We start from the raw sequence: 19,786 nt of genomic DNA on the forward strand, positions 1-19,786 counted from the left end.
TTCCATTTTGCCAGTGGGATTCACAGCTATTTGTTGACCAGCAGAGGCGTTTTGAAATTCAGGTACACTGGGCTTCGTGTTCCAAAATGCTCCATGCTGGCTATCAACTTCTTGTCCGCGCCCTGCCATGCTTCTTCTCCCTTCCTGTCTGTCTGTCTGAGGCCTATCCTGTCCATACTATCTTCAGATGTAACACTGTCCATCAATTCTGTTTCTCTGATGACGGCTTTTCTTTTTAAGCCAGTCAGGTTACTCCCCCAGTTGCCCTCTGGTCACCTGAACTTAGGAGAGTTTTCAGGAGTGCTTGAGACAAGAAGAGCTCCAAGTGCTTTCTTTCAGTACTAAGTGCCACAGATTCATCTGGAGCTGCCTGTTGATGTGTTGCAGGACACTACAGGAGCCCTGGTCCACCAACCGTGCAGACCACTGCCCTCTTTACGAACGCCACAGTTTTGCCTGGGCAGCGGGCTCAGGGGGCTGGAAGGCAGGGAATCTGAGCATGGGAAAGGGAAGGAATTTACTTAGCATACTTACTCCTGAGGTGAAATAAGGATGCCACCCAACTACACACCAATATCTGGGAAGCAGAAAGCATTCCCATAACAGACATAGCCCTGATGGCCTTCAGAAGCAGCAGCTGAATGCGAAGCCCTGTTGTGTTTGTGTAGCTAACGGGTAGGGCATAGACTGGCAGCATGCTCAGTGCAAACTGAATTACTAATTAAATAATGATGGTAGACTCTAACAAACCCGCTCTAAAAATGTACAAATAGTTTTCCAGAGATTTATAATTAGATCTGTTTGGGTGTGTTTTCATAAAACTCTCCTAGTATTTGCTGTTAGGATGATCTCCTTGAAAATCTCTTTCTTTTTTTTCTTCTAGAGTATAGTCTAGGTGCTAGACTTTCTAAATTTAAAATTGCCAGTATTTTTATTGTGATGAAAATAAAATGTTTTTCCTTAGCTTCATTTTAGGAAATTAGTTTAGCACTAATCTTCCAAAAGTATTCAACGTGGAGTAGCAAATTATGCAGTTTTTGACCAAATAGCTGAAGTTTTGAAGCATTCTAAATAACTGAATGGATTCTTAGAATTGAAACTCCTAAACAGCTAGCAGCAGTACTACCAAATTATATATATATATATATATATATATATATATAAAAAATCCACATTTTGGATATCAACACAGTAAGAAAGAAATTCATTCTTATTCCTTCGAAAGCTCATAGTACCATACATTCAAAGACAAACAGCACATTAAAAAAAGCACCACTTAGTGGATGATGCAAGTAAGCATGTGCTTTCAGTTTGTTCCTTTGAAGAAACGTCATTAGGTGGCTGATCATTTGCTTTTACCAATTATGGGCTTACTGCATGTTTAAAAAATGTGTAGCATCAGAAATTTCTGTGTAGTTAGAAGAGATATTTGAGTAATATATTGTTGCTTCTTTCTCATCTCAAACACATCGTGTAACATATGCTTATAGAAAATAACATAAAAATCCAAGTAATATTAATTGTGAAACAGAATTAAAACTTCCTATTTTTTCATTTATCAGAGGACATAACATTAATGTTACTGTTTTGGATCACTTAAGTGGGTAAGCCACTACAGTGGGTGCTATGCAAACTTACTAGCTCTGGAAAATTATTCTACCTTGATGTACATCTTAAGCACTGACCACAGACCATAAATATTTAGGGTTTTTAACAGTGTCAGCAGGCCAAGGTGAACACTAAAATCGACTGTGTACATTGTCATATCACAAAGCTCATCTGATAATCAAATCAGCCTCTAAGGAAGCATGGACTTGCAATACAGCCACTCCAGTCCAGGACGCGCAAACGCCCTGCTCTCAGCAGCCGAACGGACTGAAGGCAGCACCACGCAGATGCGGTAGCAGCAATTCCAGCTCCACACTTTGTTCCATGGGGACAAGCTAAGCCACTTGCACAGGCTTGGTGCTGGACTCCTGTTCTCCCTCATGATTGGAATGTGATTTTCCAGTACCGTGACAATTCCAAAAATACAGAATCCGCTTTCACAGACCATTTGTAGCTATGGAAATCGTGATGTCTCTGAAAATTCACTAAGAATTTTTTAAACAATTTTTGAGTGGGCATTCAGCTCTTCAAAGTTGCTCTAGCAAATCACCGCAGGTAGTAGTAAAACACCTCTCAGGAAAAAAAAAAATCATAAAAGCAATTGTGAAAACCTCTGCTAAGGCCAAGCATCCCTGATCTGGCCAGCGCAACAGCTGCCATGTTGATTAGCCCAAGAGTTCGTCTAATCCACTGCTCCGCTCCCTGTGGTAGCGAGCAGGGAGCGCATCAGAAGAGAGCAAGAACAAGAGCAGCACATATTGATCCTTCCTCCAGCATAACCAGCCGCATGCAGCATAGGAACTAAGTCTGCAAAATTAAATACCAGAGTTCTAGTGATTTTGCATTCAACAGTTTATGGTAGATGGTGAAGGTTTAACATGTTTACAACAGTTTGAAGGAAAAAGTGAGAGAGGAGGCATACTATTTTAGCTGCATTGGTACTCACGTTTTTTACTGCCTCTGCTCAAGCAGTGGAGGATCTGCACAGCCTGTACAGACTGCCACCTTTTATAGTATGCCAACTCCTCTTCAAATATTTGCTTTTTAATCAACAAATGAGTTGAGCTGCTCTGTTTTTTCCCTGTCTTTTTAAGAGCTCCTGTTCTGCATTTGAAAGATGAAAGCCTACAGCACTTTCAAATTTAGGGTTGTATTTCCAAGCCACCTCTTTCAGCACTTTTCGCATTTCCTACTACAATTCACAGAACTAATTATACTGCCAATCCATTTGCATTTTCAATTCACAAACTGCATTTGCAGTTTACAATTCACAGTAGTATAATAAAGAATTAAGCAATGTTATCATGTAATTCCCCTTGAAAAGAAGCATACTGGTTTCTTGTTACAATTTAGCATTGCCCTTGTGAAATCAGTCATAGCATTAGTCATTCTCAGGGAAAAAAAGGAAAAATATTGGTGATTTTGGTTATTGAAACTAGATGAAAAGTGAATCTGTCAGGAAAAAAAAGGAAAATAACCACTCAATAGTTGTGAAAGTTGAATAAATGTATGTCTAAAACTATCTCAAAAGACGATTTAATACGTCCTCCTCTCTAAAGGCTAGCTGGATGCCTGGCAGATGTTATCTAATGTATTATTGATCCAGCGAAAGTGATTCCAAACCTAGGTCTGCTTCAGTGCTTTATTACTCTTACACTTGGATTTTTTTCCCCCTAATATTTAACATAAATCTCCCTGAGTTCAAATTAAAGTCATTATTTCTTGTCCTACCTTTCATCATACATTGGCCCGTTAATCACCTTTTTCAGTAAATCGCTACACATTCAGAGACATCTACAAGGAAGACCGGGCAAGGGATATAAAGCAAATGCAGTTCCACCACAAATGACATCTTCTAATCTTCCTTTTGGTCTTGCTGCCTTCAGGAAGAATTACTTTTCTGTCTCTGTCCTGCCCCCACACTGGGCTGAGAGTTACATTCAGTGCCTGATCTTGAATTCACTGAGATAATTGTTGCTAATAAATATTTCAAAGAATGTATTTCTTGGACTATTTCTAAGCAGAACTGGAAAATAGTCTAGAAACTGTTTTCATTTGATAGTATAGAGCATCCAAAGGTACAGATGGAAAGATGCATTATTTCTGAAAACACAGAGTAAAAAATGCACAGGATCAAAGGGTAAATTACTTCAGCACTGTTAGCTTTGTCTACAGGATGTCAATGCATATACAACACACACTTCCACTAGCTTTTAAAACAAAATAAACATGCAATTTTATCCCTAGCTTAGCCCATGAAAATGCTGCAGAGGTCACAACACAAAAAACTTTCTACTGATGGAGATTTTTTTTCACGTGTTTCCCTGTGACTACATCCATCTGTGCTTGCTGAGCTTGCTCATAAAGATCTCCTCAGAAAGATTTAGCCTCCATGTTCAGGCTTCTCCTCCTACTATAGCCATTGGCAAATATTAAACATGAAAGCTAGCTGGAGAGCAAGGCAACATACACATGTGTACCTTTGCTTCCCCCTGTACTTTTGTTTTTCAAAGAGAGTTTTTCCTAATGAGTGTACAATTAACACTGAGCAAGAGACCCTTTTTTAAGGTAAGCATGTATCTGTCCCAAGCATATGCCACAAAAAAAGAAATTAGAGCTGGAGGCAGCCTTGGTCCTCTCATGTTCAGTCTGGTTTAGAAAGACCAGATACCACAGGGGGTAAATCTACACAAGACCTTCCCTCAAAACATTAGTAATAAAAAAAAACCAACCAGCATTTGAAAATTCTGCACTGTTTTGTACTAGGTGCCTTTCCTGTTTCCCGGGCAACTTCAGAGAGCGAGGAAAGACCTGATGTATTCATATATAGGTATTGGGTCAAATAAAACTCAGGACCAATTCCTTATAATAAAGTGGCATTAAAAGAAACTGAGATTGCAATTTGCCATTATTAAAATCTAATGGCAACTTTGTGTCAGATAATTGACACAGACTCATTAAGGAACAGAGGGGAAGAAAGCCGGGGGGGGCGGGGGGTTGGCGGCAGGGGCATTGCTGCTCCTCTGGAGGAGCCGCTCCTGTGTGAATTCTGTCCGTCCAGCGCAGGGCAGATACATAGCAATAAAGCTACAAACAAGTACTTCACCGCTTTCCTGCGGGGCCGCGGGCACCAGCCAGCCGCGGCACCTGGCGCAGGGCTGCCTCGGCGCTGCCGGCAGCGGGCGGAGGCCACCGGGCGGCGGCGGGGTGGCCCCAGCGCGGCGCGACAGCTGTGCCCCGCCAGCTCGAGGGCCTGGGGATGGTTAGTGCCAGCCTGGCTGGGCTCTGAGGGCAGGCAGCCACTCCTTCCCGGCTCGCCTCGGCCCGGCTCCAGACACCCGCCGGCCCGGGTTGACCCGGCCTTCCCTTCCGTTCCCTTCACCCTGGGGCGGGCGCCGACAGCGTTGTCCGGGCGCCGCCACTGCCTGCCGGCCGCTGCCGCAGGAGGCCCCGCCCGCCAGGGCCCGACGGAGGCGGAGCCGCGCAGGGCTTGCAGCCGCCGCCGGAACAGCCGCCGCCCGCGTTGGGGCAATGGAGGAGTTTCACCCCCACAACGACGAGGTAGGGGCCGCCGCCCTCCGGCGGGGCGGGGGGCCGCGGGGTCTTCCGCCAGCCAGCCCCCGGGCCTCGCGCTGCCTCCGTCGCGCCGGAGGGAGCCAGCCGAGAGCCCGGCGGGGGCGGGCAGTGCTGCCGGGGCCGCTGCCCCTGTCCTGGCCGGCGGAAGGTTGTAGGTGGGCACAGGTGGGCCGTGCGCGGCGACCCGGCCGTTCCCCGTCCTCCGGGCAGCCCTGGGGCCCCTGCAGCACCCGGCGGCCCGCCTCGGGGCGGAGCGGGGCTTCCTGGTGCCGGCTGGGCGCTGCCCACTGCCTGCCCGGGGCGCTCCGGCCCTTAGCGGCCTGTTTCAGCTCGGCCGGCTGGACGTTCGGGCAAGGGAAAGGGGCAGGGGTGTCCGGGGGCGCTGCCGCCCGCTGCGGTGCTGCCAGTCTGCGACCATCTTTCCTCTGTCGCCCCTGGGGGAAAAACAACCATACCAACAAGTGCGGGGCCCGTCCGACGCTGCAGGCTGAGCCCCGCCAGCCAGCACTGAGGAGCCTTTCCCTCCCCAGGGGCTCCTACGTCGTGTCTCCAGCCAACAGTTTTCATTAAAAAACCCAGTAGAAACATTCCTTGGGGTTTTTGTCCGTGCCCAAGTGTTTGAAATTGATGGATACGAAGAGGCAGATGGCACAATGGCACGTGCTGTGTTTCCTTTGGAAGCCAAGCTAGACGCTGCTGAGTAGGAATGAGCAGAAAATAGGAGGCGTTACAACTTGCCCTGAGCAAGTTACTTGGGTAAGCTAATGACTATGGAAACCAGTCTTTTTGATACTAGGGTTGCGAAACCTCATGTTACCATTTGACAGTGAGCTGTAACCCACGGGTTAGGAAGTCCGTGACTCTGGTAAAATCTGGGATTAAGACCCAGAGGAAAAGACTTGCCATTTAACTTTTTGTCTTGCAAGAGTATCATGACAAGCAGAGGCAGTGGTGGAATTTAATCTTTGCAGAAAGTGTAAATTGAATCTGTTTCCAATCTCATTGGGGCCTGAGCTTTTTGGGCCCACTCAAATGTGGCTAGCAAAACAATACTAAATAACGTATGTATGGTGTGGGGAAAAAAGTAATATTTTAGAATTATACTAACAGACTACACGATGCAAATAACCAGACACGGAGCCTGATCATTGTGTGTTACTTAGAGTAAAATGGCATCATTTGTTTACTTTTCTATTAGAAATAATAATCATTTTTATTACAGATGATCTTCAATGCTGATGAGGCCCACAGCATAGTTAAGGAGGTAGGTCTTAGCTAACAGCTGTATTTCAAAGAAATTCTTTACCTTACCTTGCACTATAGTGAAAGCGGTTACGTTCATTGGCCATTCCGCATAAATTCAAACTTACACGAAACTATTACTTAAATGAAGATGGAGTTTCATTTGGAGCTGCTTTAAGCTTCATGTAGTTGCTGTCTTCAGCTACCTAAAGAGGAGAAGGTAGATGAGAGAAGAGAGAGACAGAATTTGCATTACAGTGGAAAGACGAGGGGCAGCAGTCACAAGTTGCAAGGGGAATTCACTCCGTATTTTTTTTTTCCCCCCTTTATGCAGCTAGATAGTAGTTAATCACTGGAGAGGTCGCAGGGAGAGCTTGTGAAGTCTCCATCCTCAGAAATTTTTAAATCTTGACAAGTCAAGTTGATGGACTTGGCTGTGTTAGGTTTGCAGTTGGACTCAATGATCTTAAAGGCCTTCCAACCTAAAAGATTCTATGATTCTATGACAAGGCCTTGCACAACATGATCAAACTTGGAAGTTAGCCTTGGCTTGAGCAGGAGGTTGTGCTACATGAGCTCGCTATTCTAGCAATGCTTTTGAAAAAAAATTTTGACACAAAAAAGAGCAGGCTGAAAGTGAGTAGCCTGATGGTCTGAATTAAATACCCGGTAACTGGAAAGTGATTAATGAAGAGCCTGTGGCGTACAGATGCTGTCAGGTTTTGCAGGGAAATACCATTTTTAGAAAGGAATTCCTGGAGGGGCTCTGCAGGTCCTTTCCCATGTGCCCCTGGGAGAGGGATGCACTTTTAGAAGTGCTCCTGTACACAACAGCAAGCTCTTGGATTTCAGATAAACAACAATTCAACCTTTCATATAAAGGCCGACTACGGTATGACACAGTCTCCTTACTTTCACACCAGACGCTGGGAGTGAAGCCAAGTGTTTCTACCTCTGATTGAAAGCTTAACCAGAGCCAAGGAGTTCTAGCACTGGGTACATTTCTGGAAGGACCAAAATCCCTGCGGAATCTTGCCCCTCTGCTATCTTCTATTCTGTTTTGTGAATGTTTGTTTCCATTGATTCCTTTGCCCAGTTTTATATGCTGTGATCAGAACTAATTGGAGCTTTTTAAGATATGGGGCATAAAACAGCCTGTTTAGTGGGTGGTTAGTGCACAGGATTCGTCTTACTGAATCAGAGAAGAACATACTTTTATTTTACTTAACCTTTTTCAGGTGTGCATTTCTTAATTTCTCCATTTCAAGAAATATCAGTCAGCATGTAATTCTGAATTTCTTAGGAGTAGATAATGCAATTTAAGAGTTACAATTAGAGAGAAGGCTTTCTGTTGTTCAGTCCTTTTAAGTTTAAGCAAGGGTTGGCCAGTCTGTAGTTGTGGGAGAATATGCAATTCTCAGGCAGTTTCCAAGAAGGCTCATTTTGCTTCCCATTCAACAATTGATACCTGATGGCTCAAGTGATTTAATGTAGTCCTGTTGCCAGCCAAAATTCCTCAGATTATGCGAGATTAAACCTTCACATTTTGAAGTATGGTTACTGTAACTATTTTTTTTCTCTATTTTAGTGCATAGAAAGTGTTTTAGGCAAGGCAGATTATAATCAAAACAAAGTCAACCAGTGGACTGCTGCTATAGTAGAACAGTCACTGACGCATCTGGTAAAACTTGGAAAAACATATAAGTACATTGGTAAGTACAAGTATTCATACTTCTACCACATACAATCACAATAAATAATTGCTGAAATGTTCATTTGAATGCAGTGATATATTCAATAGGAAGTTTTAAGCTGTAACAAAGCAGAGCAGATACCTGAACTCTTCCATTATATAGATTTTTTTATAATACCTGTGGTAAAACCATGGCAGTTTCATTTGGGCTAAGCATGCTAGCAACACTTAGCCCAGAAGATGACATGTTACACAGTCTTTCCTGACTGTTAGGCAACCCCAAAACAATTATATCAACCTTTTGGTATCAGTTCAGGAAATAATTGCTGATCTTAAATAAAATTTTCAGTAGGATTAAGCTTCCTATAAATAAAAGACATTTGAAAGACTTTAGTCCTGTATGCGAAGTCGTGCCCCGTTATATTTATATGCATATCTGTGGAAGGGAAATGGAAATAAGTAGAAATTTAATCCACTTCAGTCCTTTGGTGGAGTATTGATGTAATAGCAAGTGTTTGCTCTCTGTTCTGTTTTGAAAGTCTTGGATTCAGATTGTCACTGGTTTTGTGACCATTGCAGGTCAGTCTATAAGTGTTGCATGTTACTAGAGTGTGGTTTCAGAGAGCAGTCAACCAGTACTTGTGGGAAACAACTGTCATCAAGGGGGACTTCTGCTGTACCTGTGAGGACAGCACCTGCAATCCTGTTCTGAGGTGCACATGACACAAGCCATATCTAAGTAGTTTAAAAGATAAAAACCATAATCCTATTAGCAAGCATTTTGGTAAAGCCGTTGTCTTTATGCGGGTAAAAATAATCATGAAATGAATAACAATTTCTTGAGGAAAATACTGGGGGCAAGAGGGGTGTGAAAAAAGGTTTTGACGTGGCTGAATGACACCTGCCAGCCATTTGAAAATATAATGGAGGCTTGAGTTCAGAAGTACTGAATGATTCACCTCTTTTGTTTTAATAATGAATTCCTTGATTTTATGACTGTATCTTGCAGTAACCTGTGCGGTGATGCAAAGGAGTGGAGCTGGTCTTCACACAGCAAGCTCATGCTTCTGGGATACCACAACTGATGGTGAGTTTCCCTACTCAAATTAAAATTTCTAGTGAAAGAAATGTTACTTACTGCTCAGTTGTAATAGTTAGGTTGAACATTTTCAAGAATGACTGTAGAAGCAGTAGCTTCCAGGATTAGACTTGTTTATAATCCCAGCAGAAATATTTTGTTAGCAGTTGGTACCTGCATTGAGTGACTGCTTTGTAAATTATGAGAAGCAAGAGTCGCAATGCCTTCACTGTGAAACAAGAATCAAAACATTTACTCCTCATCAGTAGCTATAGATCAGTTGAAGTGCCAGTAAAATGTTGCTTGTAGTAAATGCAAGCGGGTAGTCTTAAACATATCCACCTGTCTGCTGTAAGGGGACAGTGCTACTTTGGAGAATGGAACTTGTTAGAGAATAGAAATAGTTTGACTAACAGTATGTGTTTCAATTTCTTAGCTATCAGCCAGGCTTTAGATGTGTTTTTATTACTTCTAAATTAGTTCTAAATGCATTTTTTCCGAGGTTCAGAGTATCATGGGGAAACAGGATCAAAATAATCTTATGTCTGTCTCAGACTCAGAAGGGTCTTTTTAGAAGAGAGGACCAAGATTTAACTTTAAAATCGAGATGGCATTAGAAAGTCAGCCAAGGTTAAAAAAAAATCATAAACATGAATCATAAATCATAAAAAAAAAATCATAAACATGAACTTATGTAAACAAGTACAGTTTAATCTTCATGTTTCCTTGGCTTGTAAGGCATTGATACAATAGAAGAGGAAAAATTACAGAAAGTAAATACACTAGAATATATTTGATCCAGTCTTTTTTCTGATTTCTTGTCTGATTATCTTGCCAATTTCAGTATGAGATTTTCAAGGATTTTTGCAAGTCCAGCTTTTAAAGAGAGGTACTGAAATTGTGTTTTCCTGGAAACTGTCTTAAGCATACAAGGCTCATGTTAGGTAGTAAGCAATGTATAGGTTAATGACAATGTTTTGAGGAATGTAGTCTATTTATAGCCAAGATGACATAATAGTACTTACCTTAAATCACATCTGAATTATTCATAGTAATTTGACATAAATCACACTGCGATAAAGTGAGTGTAATAAAGACACTGGAATTCTATTTTTAGTTTCTAATAATCTTTTCTAGGAACCTGCACAGTGAGATGGGAAAACCGAACAATGAACTGCATTGTCAATGTGTTTGCTGTTGCTATTATCCTGTAGCTGACTGGAAGATAAATATAAGCAACACCGAAGCCTTTAAAAAAAATAATTAATCATCCAAACACATGGCTAAATATTTCAAACCATTATTTCTTTTTGTATGAGGAGCATACAGAAGTCCTCTACAGAGAGCATACAGTCTAAGCCAGTTCTCATAGATTAATTATCTGAAAGCTAGCAAAAAATTTAAAAAATATATATGTATCTATCTAAAGAGAAAGTGTTATTAATTTAAATATTCAGAAGTATGTTAATGAGAAGATGCCACAAAGATCAATACAATTTATATAAAAGCTAATATCAAAGATACTTTTTTCAAGAAGAACAAAACATCAAATCAAAGGAAAGGTTGAAGGGCAAGCAAGACCTCTCAGGATTATGGTGCATTTGGGAACAAATTATGAACACAATTCAGAGTGGATATACTGTAAACAATACTGGTGCTTCATGTTTGATTAAACAAAGCTAACTGTCACATTGAATGTTGGTGCTTGTGAAATTGCATGAGCATCACATTTTGGTCAAGCGTGAACATTTACATTGAAATTAAATCCAGTTAAGCTTTTCCCCTGGAAGCAGAGGATGACTTCACTGGGACAAAGGTTAAATATACTTAGTCCTAGCAGAATTCTAATTTACCTTCAGATTGAAGAACATAATATTTATTATCAATTCAGGGAAACATGCTAGGGATCAGACATCAGCCCTCAATTCAGTTTATAAATCTGAAAACGTTCTGAAGGTACTTAAATTTTCTTCTATTCCACAACTGCGGAATTTGTGACAAGCACTTTATTGATTCCTCATGCAGGAGCTAGGGCAAGAAGACTGGACCTACATTACTCCAAGTAGGATTAAAGTGTTCGGAAAGAAGGCACACATGTTTTTAGAGGCTCTTGTTAGCTTTGAAAGCATTTATCTTAAAGCAACATATCTGTTCTTTATAGGAGTGTGTTCTACGTTCTCTGTAAGTCTGGAATTGAATCTTAGTCCTATGAAATAATACAGTTAAGTTTTAAGCACTAAGAATTCCCCTCCTGTAAGATTTATGCAAGTTCTTAACTTTGCTCATCTGATGAATCTTGAAATATTCCACAAGGAAGAAAAGCATTTGCACACACACAAGTATTTGCTGGATTGGGGCCTACATTTTTTTTTTTGATTAATGCACAAATTATATGATAAAGAGATGTATGAATACCAAAAATGCCTAAATGATTGCTGCCACTAAGTGGTAGCTACATTAAGTTGTTTTCTCAGATGCTGCTTAAGGATAGAATTTTTTCTTTGTTACTGCATGTCTTTGGGAGAGACAGGTAACTACCTAACAGCTACCGTAAGGCTGTTTTGGATTTTAACAAATGAATATTAAAGGCACTATTATGCAGTTTTGTTTTGTTTTGTTCTGTTTTTTTCCAGACAACTAACTGTTAGGGCCTGGAGCAAGTGTCCTGTACAAAGAACAAGTTAAAAACCATTTCATTGCTTAAACTGTGTATACATATAGCTAGTATGAGACTACAGAAGGAACGCGTGTACATGTAATTCACAATACTGTTCAAAATCTCTTGCTCTGATAGAGTTCCGCTTTTACCTAAGTGCAAGTAAAATTAATACTGTAATACTGCATTTGCCTAACAGGCAAGTGTAGCGTGAAGATATCTGTGTGTGTTGTACTGACCTTCAAATGTGTAATAATAATTTAACATTATTTGGGTTATGACAGCGATTTCTGAACTAGATGCCAGCATCTAAGAGCTGAGTTGTGGAACTGACAAAAATGCAGTAGTTTCCCTGATGTTTGGGATTGTGCAAAGTGAAAAAATAAGTGGGGTAGCAACTGGAAAAAGGATTGGTACTATTAATGGAGCGTAAGAAGTGGTTGATTAAAAATAGTGGTGGCTGTTATCCTCCTTTAATGGGCATTTGGGTGCCATGGTCAGAAGAAATAGTCCAAATAGCCATTTGTAATCTCATTTGGTATTTTTGCTTTACTTGAAAACAAGATGCACTGAGTAAGACTGTCAGCTTAATGAGGTTTGGTGAAGGTTCTGCTGCAGAAGAAACCCAGAAAACACTGCTTAATTATAAGACTGCTTCATTTTCCTTTCTACCAAAAAAAAAAATAAAGTTTTGCCTTAGTTGTGTTTTTGCCTCATGTGTTCTTGATCCTATAAGATCCTATAAACAGGAACTGAGAACAATATTTCTCTTGCTTTCCTTCACTTGTATACAGTAGTGGGAGCTTCAGAAATTTATTACAGTTGTGCGTGTCTTTTAGAGACAAGACCTCATCAAATGCTAGTTCCCGGACTTGGCCTAATTTCTTACACCTCTTGTCTGCTCAGACCTCTTCCTCTAACAGCTTGTCTGGGTGATGCAAATTAAACTTTCCTGTTTCTGCAGAAAGATTATTATGAAACACTTCGAAAAATACTTTCATTCCACATCATATCCCAGTGAATTTAATGTCTTTCCCATCTTTCCATTCCCCATTGATTGTGGGTACAAACAGCTACTTGTATTCAATATAACTCTCAGAATGAATGCTGAACACCACCTCTGGCTTTTACAAGTAGTTTCTTTTCAAGGATAAAACTATGGATTGCAGAGTATGAGGATGCACAACATTTCAGTACCATTTTCTATCAATTTAATGTTGTCTTAGTTACAATCAGGGGCTGAGTTATGTTAACAATGGGGGTCTTAATGGGACAGAAGAGTTTGCATTAAGGCATAGCCTATGTATATGGAGCTATATGTTCCTATGTAGGATTTCATGACCAAAAACCTGCTATTCCTCCTGTGCAGAGAAGTGTATAAGAGTTTTGTCATCTAAATGGGACAGTGTGAAAGGGAAAGTAAGGGAGCAGATTCATTACTTTCCTTTTCATTGCCTGCCAGATGTCTGTCAGTAACTGTCACTCTTCTGATGATGGTCTTCCCATTATATTCAACTTGATGAAGGAAATCTGGGTATGTTCAGTTTAGATTGATGCAATCTAAAGCACTTCACAGAAGCCACTGAAATCCCAGCTCGTAGCTAGCCTATTTAGACATGAATGTCAGAGCACTGATATTTTAAATACAACATAACAGGAGAACATTGACAACTGGTAGCCTATATGCATTAGTACAGTAGCTGCCATATAGAGAAAATGGGGTTTTGTTCTAATATGGGCAGCAGATCCTGTAATGAACAATTCTTTCTTGATTATTGGGATGCACCTTGCTGCCTCCTGTACGATATGACCAGGTCGTTTTGTTCCCATTTAATTCAGAGGGAGCTTTTTTAGCGCAGGCACAGTGTCACACAAGCACAGAGCCAGAGCGAACCCCCATCAGAATATCTGAGCCGGGAAGTTCTGCCTGCATGTCTGCAGGACATTCCCGGCTCAAAGCCAGCACCAGTCTCTTGGGGAGTACCTGAGCTCAGATGCGGTATTCTGTAAATGCAGCAATAAACCCAGTTGCAAAGTGGCTCCAAAGCTACGCAGTCATGCTTACGTTGTGTTGCACGTGAGCTGCTCTAGCCCATTGGGTCTGTGCCAGGTAAGGGGTCTGTGGTCAATGGCTTGTAGGTGGAACGGTTTCTTTCTTCCCCCCACAATGGAAAGAAGGCTGCAGCCAAACACCACATGCCCACCAAGAGAGGTTCTTCTACTCCGATGGGTCTAAATTGCTATGGAGTAACTGGAGGTTTTAGCTCGTATGTTCAAAGCAAGCATCTGTTTTTAAACACAGGAAACATACTGTGACAGCAGGCTTATTTGTTATGTAAAAGTTTTCTAAAAAGGAACAGAGTAGTGCTAGAGTGAGAGCTACAAACACTCCTGTAACTCCCATCCCACCGTCTGGCCTAAAATGACTTGAAAAAGGAGGATCAGGGTTACAGAAACACACCTCACTGGTCATTATGGTTTGTGTCAGGTGCTTACGGTTACTCTCAGATGCAAAGCAGCTACCCGGGCCACTTAGCACAAGTGCATGAAGGAAAAGAGACAGGCAAGTTTTGTAGTGACACTACCATTTTAAATAGATGGTTTTACCATATCTCTGAGTTAATTACAGAGCTTGTAATCTATGCTTTTGTAGCTTCACAGTGTAGAGACCACAGAGAGCTCAGAATCAAAGCCATTAAAATCCCCCATCCACAGGAGAAGGCGGTGAGATGGACTAGCTGGCTCGGCTACAAGAACCTCAAACTTATTTCTAGTCAGCAGGTTCTCCATCTCATAGGCCTATATTGCATATAATTAGAATAATTTCTGAACAGCACCCCCTAAATCAGGAACATCATCATATCTGTAACCCCTCCGTCACCATATCTGTAAACACCTTAGGAAGAAATTAAACCTTCTCTGCTGTTTTTGTAGAGTTTACTGAAGTTTTTGAGGCAGCCCTTACTCAGTACTTGTTCATGACCACCTGGGTAAAATTAGAGGTTGGGAAGAGGGGAATGAATGAAATGAAGTACTTGTTTGACAAAAACAAGGGTGATCTTTCTGTATATACCCTGTCACACACACATATATTATACATGTATTTATAGGTATGTTCATACCTTCTATTTATCCACTTCCCTCACAATTTTAAGTCAGACATAGATAATTTTGTTCATTTAGCGTTTTACCTCTTGTTGCATATTTCCACTCCAGCAATGGCTAGGTATCAAAACAAAGGCTCTAACAGCGTTTGTACAAACAAATATCCTGGCCAGAGATAACACAATTTAGCATTTAGATATTAGCCAGCAGAAGTGGGAGGGCTAGGTAACAGCAAGGGTACAACTGCCTTTACTGGTACTCACAGCACGCTGCTTGAGGCAGGCACTACTTTATCCAGTCTCAGGCAATAACTTGTTTTCTGTGTGGGCTTCTACAATGGCTGTTGAAACTGGTCTGACCAAATCACACAAGAATCTATTGCAGGGTTTTGAGTGATGGCATTTGTTGGTTTGAAATGTCTTCAAAAATATGTACAGACCTCACAGACCAGTGCTGTAACAGTTACAACAGTGTTCATGCCCGAGTTGAACATTTTTAGAAAATGAATCTTAGACATAGCTGTGACCGCAGTTGTAGCTAGATGGTCTGCTAATTTTGTGATCAAATTGTAGTTGCCTGTTTTGTGGCACTCATTATAGGTCCCCTGAATGATAATTGAAATTATTGTTTGTAGGGAACAGCTTTGCAAGGGAAGAAACTGAGTCACTTTAAATTAAGGTTTAGATCTGGATCAGCTGAGGCTTAGGGATCAGTGCTGAAATCTTCCAAGCTCAGCTCTTTGTACCATTGCTCGGACGTCTTAAGCAAACTTACGCATTTGCCTCAATTCCCCCCCCCCAAAAAAAAATTTGGCTTTATTTGGGTGGCAGCTGGTAAATACATGCTTCCCAGCTTGGGCTTCATGAATTGCTCCGTATGAAGCAAACACAAACCTCCCAGAACAAGCAGCTCTGCTGCCGCTGGGGGGCGAGAGAGCAAGGGCTTGCGTTGCCTTTAGCGCACCGGGCGGTGCGGCCTTGGCAAATTGGGCTTTAGGTGAGACTGGACGTGCCCGCCGTGGGCGCTCGCCCCAAGCTGCCATCCCAAACCGACTTCCCAGTTACGGCAGCTTCGCGGCACTAAATCCCATAGAGGCTGAGCGCTTGCCGGCCGCCTGCACCTCCGGGTTTCAAGGCAGGCCCAGCCCCGCCCCGCCCCAGCCGCTGCCGTTCGGCGTTCTGCCATGCTGTGAGGGAGCCGGGGAGGCGCGGCCCTCTCAGGCCTCCGGGCGCCGCTGGGCTGGGCCGGGCCGGCGGCAGGTGGCGCCGCGGGAGGAAGGAGCGGAGCTCCCTGCAGCGCTCCCGCTCCCGTGAGGGGACGGGCTGTGCCCCCGCCGCCCTGTGGCAAGGCGCAGCCGCCGGGCTCGAGGACAGGCGTCCCCCGGCGCGCGGGGGCCTGTAACGCTGCGGCGCGTGGCGGCGGGGCAGCACGCCCGCAGCCGACGGCAAGCCCACCAGCGGCCGGGCCCGGCTGTGGCTCAGGCGGGAGTGCTGGCAGGGCCGGGGCCGAGCGCCCGAAGCTCCCCCGGCTCCCCTGGCCGGCCGGTTGGGGAGGAAGGAGAGGGCGGCCTGGCCACGGGCAGGCACCGCTCTCGGGGTGCGTTTCACAGCGCCCGTTGCGAGAGCCCGGTGCTTCCCTGCCCGGGGGGCTCGTTGGCAGCTGCTGCCAAGGGGGCTGGCCTGACGGGAGACCCCGGGCTCGGTGCCACAGCGGGCAGCGAGGAATCGTGAAAAGGAGAGATTGTGGGAGCACAGTCAAGGGAAACGGCCGAGGTGGAAATACCCCGACTGGAGCCTTAAAAGCGTTAGTAATATCACGTTAACAGCAACTTTCTTACAAAACAGCACGGGACAGTTATGGTTATGCCATTCCTCTTGAAACCGATGTTTTCTGTGAAACTGTCGTAGCCTTCAGGAAACATGAGACTGCAAACTGTCCATCATTGCTCGCAGACAGATACCCCACAGCTACTCCTCTTACTTCCCTGCTGGGAATTGCGGAGTTGCGGCAGCAGCTGTGAGCTGTGTGCGCGGCAACCACCCGCCCGTCTTCTGACTTCGGCTGTTTTGGTATTAGCTGCTGGGCCTCGTAAAAGTAAGCTTTTTGTACGCATGCTTAACGGTATATATGGCATACTTTTGATTTCAGTGTTGCTACTATTAAAAATACTTTCTCTTGAGAAGAGACACGGGACTGCCATTCACATATTGGACTGCAACAGTAGTGATCTCTATTGATACTGAACAGATGTTGGGGAATTAAAAATAGAATTGGTGTTATGTCTTGCTAACCTCCTTCATTCACCCACTGGTGCTGGTCGAGGGACTGTACAATCTCATAAAAATTTGCATGCTGTTTTCTCTTTTATAAGCCAAACTTAAAATGCAGAAAAGCAAAGAGAGGCAGTGTGAAGGGGCAGGGAAAACACCAACAGCTGAAACAGAAACTTAAGAAAGAATACGGATCTCCAGATTCATTTACCTTTTCTGCATAGGTTGGTGATTTAAATGATGGGAAAACTCCAAATCATACGACCAACCTTGAAATGCAGCTGAGTTTATGAAACCTGGTTTCTGTCTCTCCCTTTTTCAATATCTATTCCTTCCTTCAGCTCCTACCTCATTTCTTTAGGAAAACAGATTAAACAAATAAACCTAGCTTGGAAACCTAGTTTAAGAATTGCTCAAACAGTAGCAGTGGAAATATGTGATCCTGGTTCTCCATAATAATAGTAATAGTAGTGGTGGTGTTATTTTAATGATATTATCACTGGATCACCTAGAAGCACTAAGTTGGGAACAATGCCCCACTATGCTGGATGTTACTCAAACATAAACCAAAAGCCTAGCTACTCTCTGAAAACTGTTCGATTTGACTGCAAAGAGAAGACTGCAATGGGTGGAGGCAGGCAGTCCTAGGAATGCAAAGAAGCGATATCAGCCACCCTGAACCTAGTGGTCCTGGAGAGGAATTTGAGTCCAACAGTTGTCTTAAGATCAGGATAGAGATGAAGATCTCTGAGGAAGCTCATGGCTCATCATGTTGATGCTGACTGATAGGTCAAGGACAACAACAACAGAGGGTTAGGGGTCTGCCTACTTAGAAACTTTAGTCACAACATTTTGAGTGTTGCACTGAGTTAGAACTCAGCCAGGAGAAGGTTTAAGTGGAAAATGGGAGCATCAGCAATCATATAAAACACTTTCTCAGTAAAAGATGGGAGAGAAGAAGGGCTGATTGATAGTTATATTAGCAATAAATGGTTTTGATTATTTTTTTTAAAGAGGAAAGTATTCTTGAGTTGGGTGGAGAACAAGACAAACAAGATGAGAGTTTCTCTTTGCAGCTTGTGTGTCCATTACAAGATATGCAAAGGCCAGTCCTGGGCAGCCTTTCCCACTGACACTTTCCTTGGCAGGAGTAAATAACTACTCAGCACGTAAGGCGGTGGTTTGCTAGCGCGCTCCAGCAATATTTTCGCTGCTCATACAGCTTCCTTGTGTGGTTACAAAATGCAAAAGCTGTCCCCATTAGCTGGCGATTAACAGTGTTTTTAGCCATTGGTAGGGGGAGAAGGAAGGCCCAGCATCTTTAAACAAATTATATGGCTGGATAATAGCTAAATAAGCAGGGAACATCTGTTACTTCTAAAGGGGAAGTGGCCATATGAATGGGTTACAGCTTAGTTTTTGCAAATGACTTGAAAGTAACATGAGGACTTTCATAATTTTATTGAGTTTGGGGCTAGTTTCTGTTGCTTACATAAATGTAAGTGTACCTGTTAAGTTTTCTTAATAGTAAGTTGTGTGTATCTATCACCCCCTGACTAAGTCTGAGAAATGCGCATTTGTTTTGAGCGTAACCATTGGGGGAATGCTGGTTTTCCTATCCAGCCTCACAAACCAAGACTCATGTAGTGGCTTTCCTCATCTCCCTCCCCGATTACTGCTGTTCCCTTTCTGTTGGCCTCAAGATCCCCTCCCCAAATGTTGCTACAGAGATCTTCTCTCTAATCTGTCACCGATAACTATAAGTTAGCAGGATACAGGTAACCACCACCCTGGAAGGATTTAGGGCGTACCAGTTCCTACAGAGAAGGAGTCAGTGCATAAAGGGCTTAAATAGGATATTGTCTTGCAGGCTATCAACAAGGAACTGGAGAATGCTCTAAATATAGTAATGTATTGGCCCCGTAATGCAAAGCTCAGACCAGCACTCGTATCACTCTGGTTATCCTGGAGGAGAGCTGTTATTCAGAGTGGTTGTTTGGGGAAAAGCTGCTGATGTGCCCCAGACAGTGATGTGAGGGCACACAGCATAGAAACCTGCAGTCCCCAAATGGTCACTTCATTCATTATGATGGCTTTTATAGTGGTACCAGCTGAACGTTTGACAGATTAATGCAAATAAAGGCATTGGGTCATTAATTAACTTACCAGCAGCAACGACTAACTTGAGGCAGGATTCCCCAGCTATGTTTGCAAACACGGGCTTTGCTGCCTGCTTCAGAGGGTGTGAAATGGCAGGGAAAGGATTTGCTTCCAACTACAGCAATAACTGTGGCAGAGACTATAATCTTTGGAGATTTCCTGTAAAGTTGGGTAACTGAGCATCAGTTAGTCCTCTGTAAGAAGTATTTCATTGCAACCTGTGTTGCTATCCTTTACACACTGTTTTTATCATTATTTGTTTTGCCTTGCAGCATTAGGTCTTTGCTGTTGAGGGCTTAATTTATGCATGTGAGATGGACGACAGTGATGGACAATGATCCACATATTGACCTAACCATTTGCAGCCCTATTACAGTGAGAGTATTTCATGAATTGTT

The 19,786-nt window shown here is 42.9% G+C and overlaps 1 protein-coding gene across 2 annotated transcripts; it reads left to right on the forward strand.

The window, feature by feature from the left end:
• Positions 1-5,139: 5,139 nt before the first annotated feature.
• Positions 5,140-10,411, forward strand: DYNLT3 (dynein light chain Tctex-type 3; the record flags this gene model as incomplete). 2 transcript variants are annotated; one of them, XM_082002640.1, is made up of 5 exons in its annotated part: positions 5,140-5,187; positions 6,407-6,448; positions 8,015-8,138; positions 9,129-9,206; positions 10,335-10,411. In XM_082002640.1, the coding sequence occupies 5 exons, from the start codon at positions 5,140-5,142 to the stop codon at positions 10,409-10,411; spliced, it is 369 nt and encodes a 122-aa protein (XP_081858766.1). The 2 variants fall into 2 exon arrangements, with proteins under 2 accessions (XP_081858766.1, XP_081858767.1); XM_082002641.1 differs by having other exon boundaries at positions 5,140-5,169.
• Positions 10,412-19,786: the final 9,375 nt, after the last annotated feature.

This window comes from Phaethon aethereus (genome assembly GCF_964289735.1).
Source record: "Phaethon aethereus genome assembly, chromosome: 1".
Classification (NCBI taxonomy): domain Eukaryota; kingdom Metazoa; phylum Chordata; class Aves; order Phaethontiformes; family Phaethontidae; genus Phaethon; species Phaethon aethereus.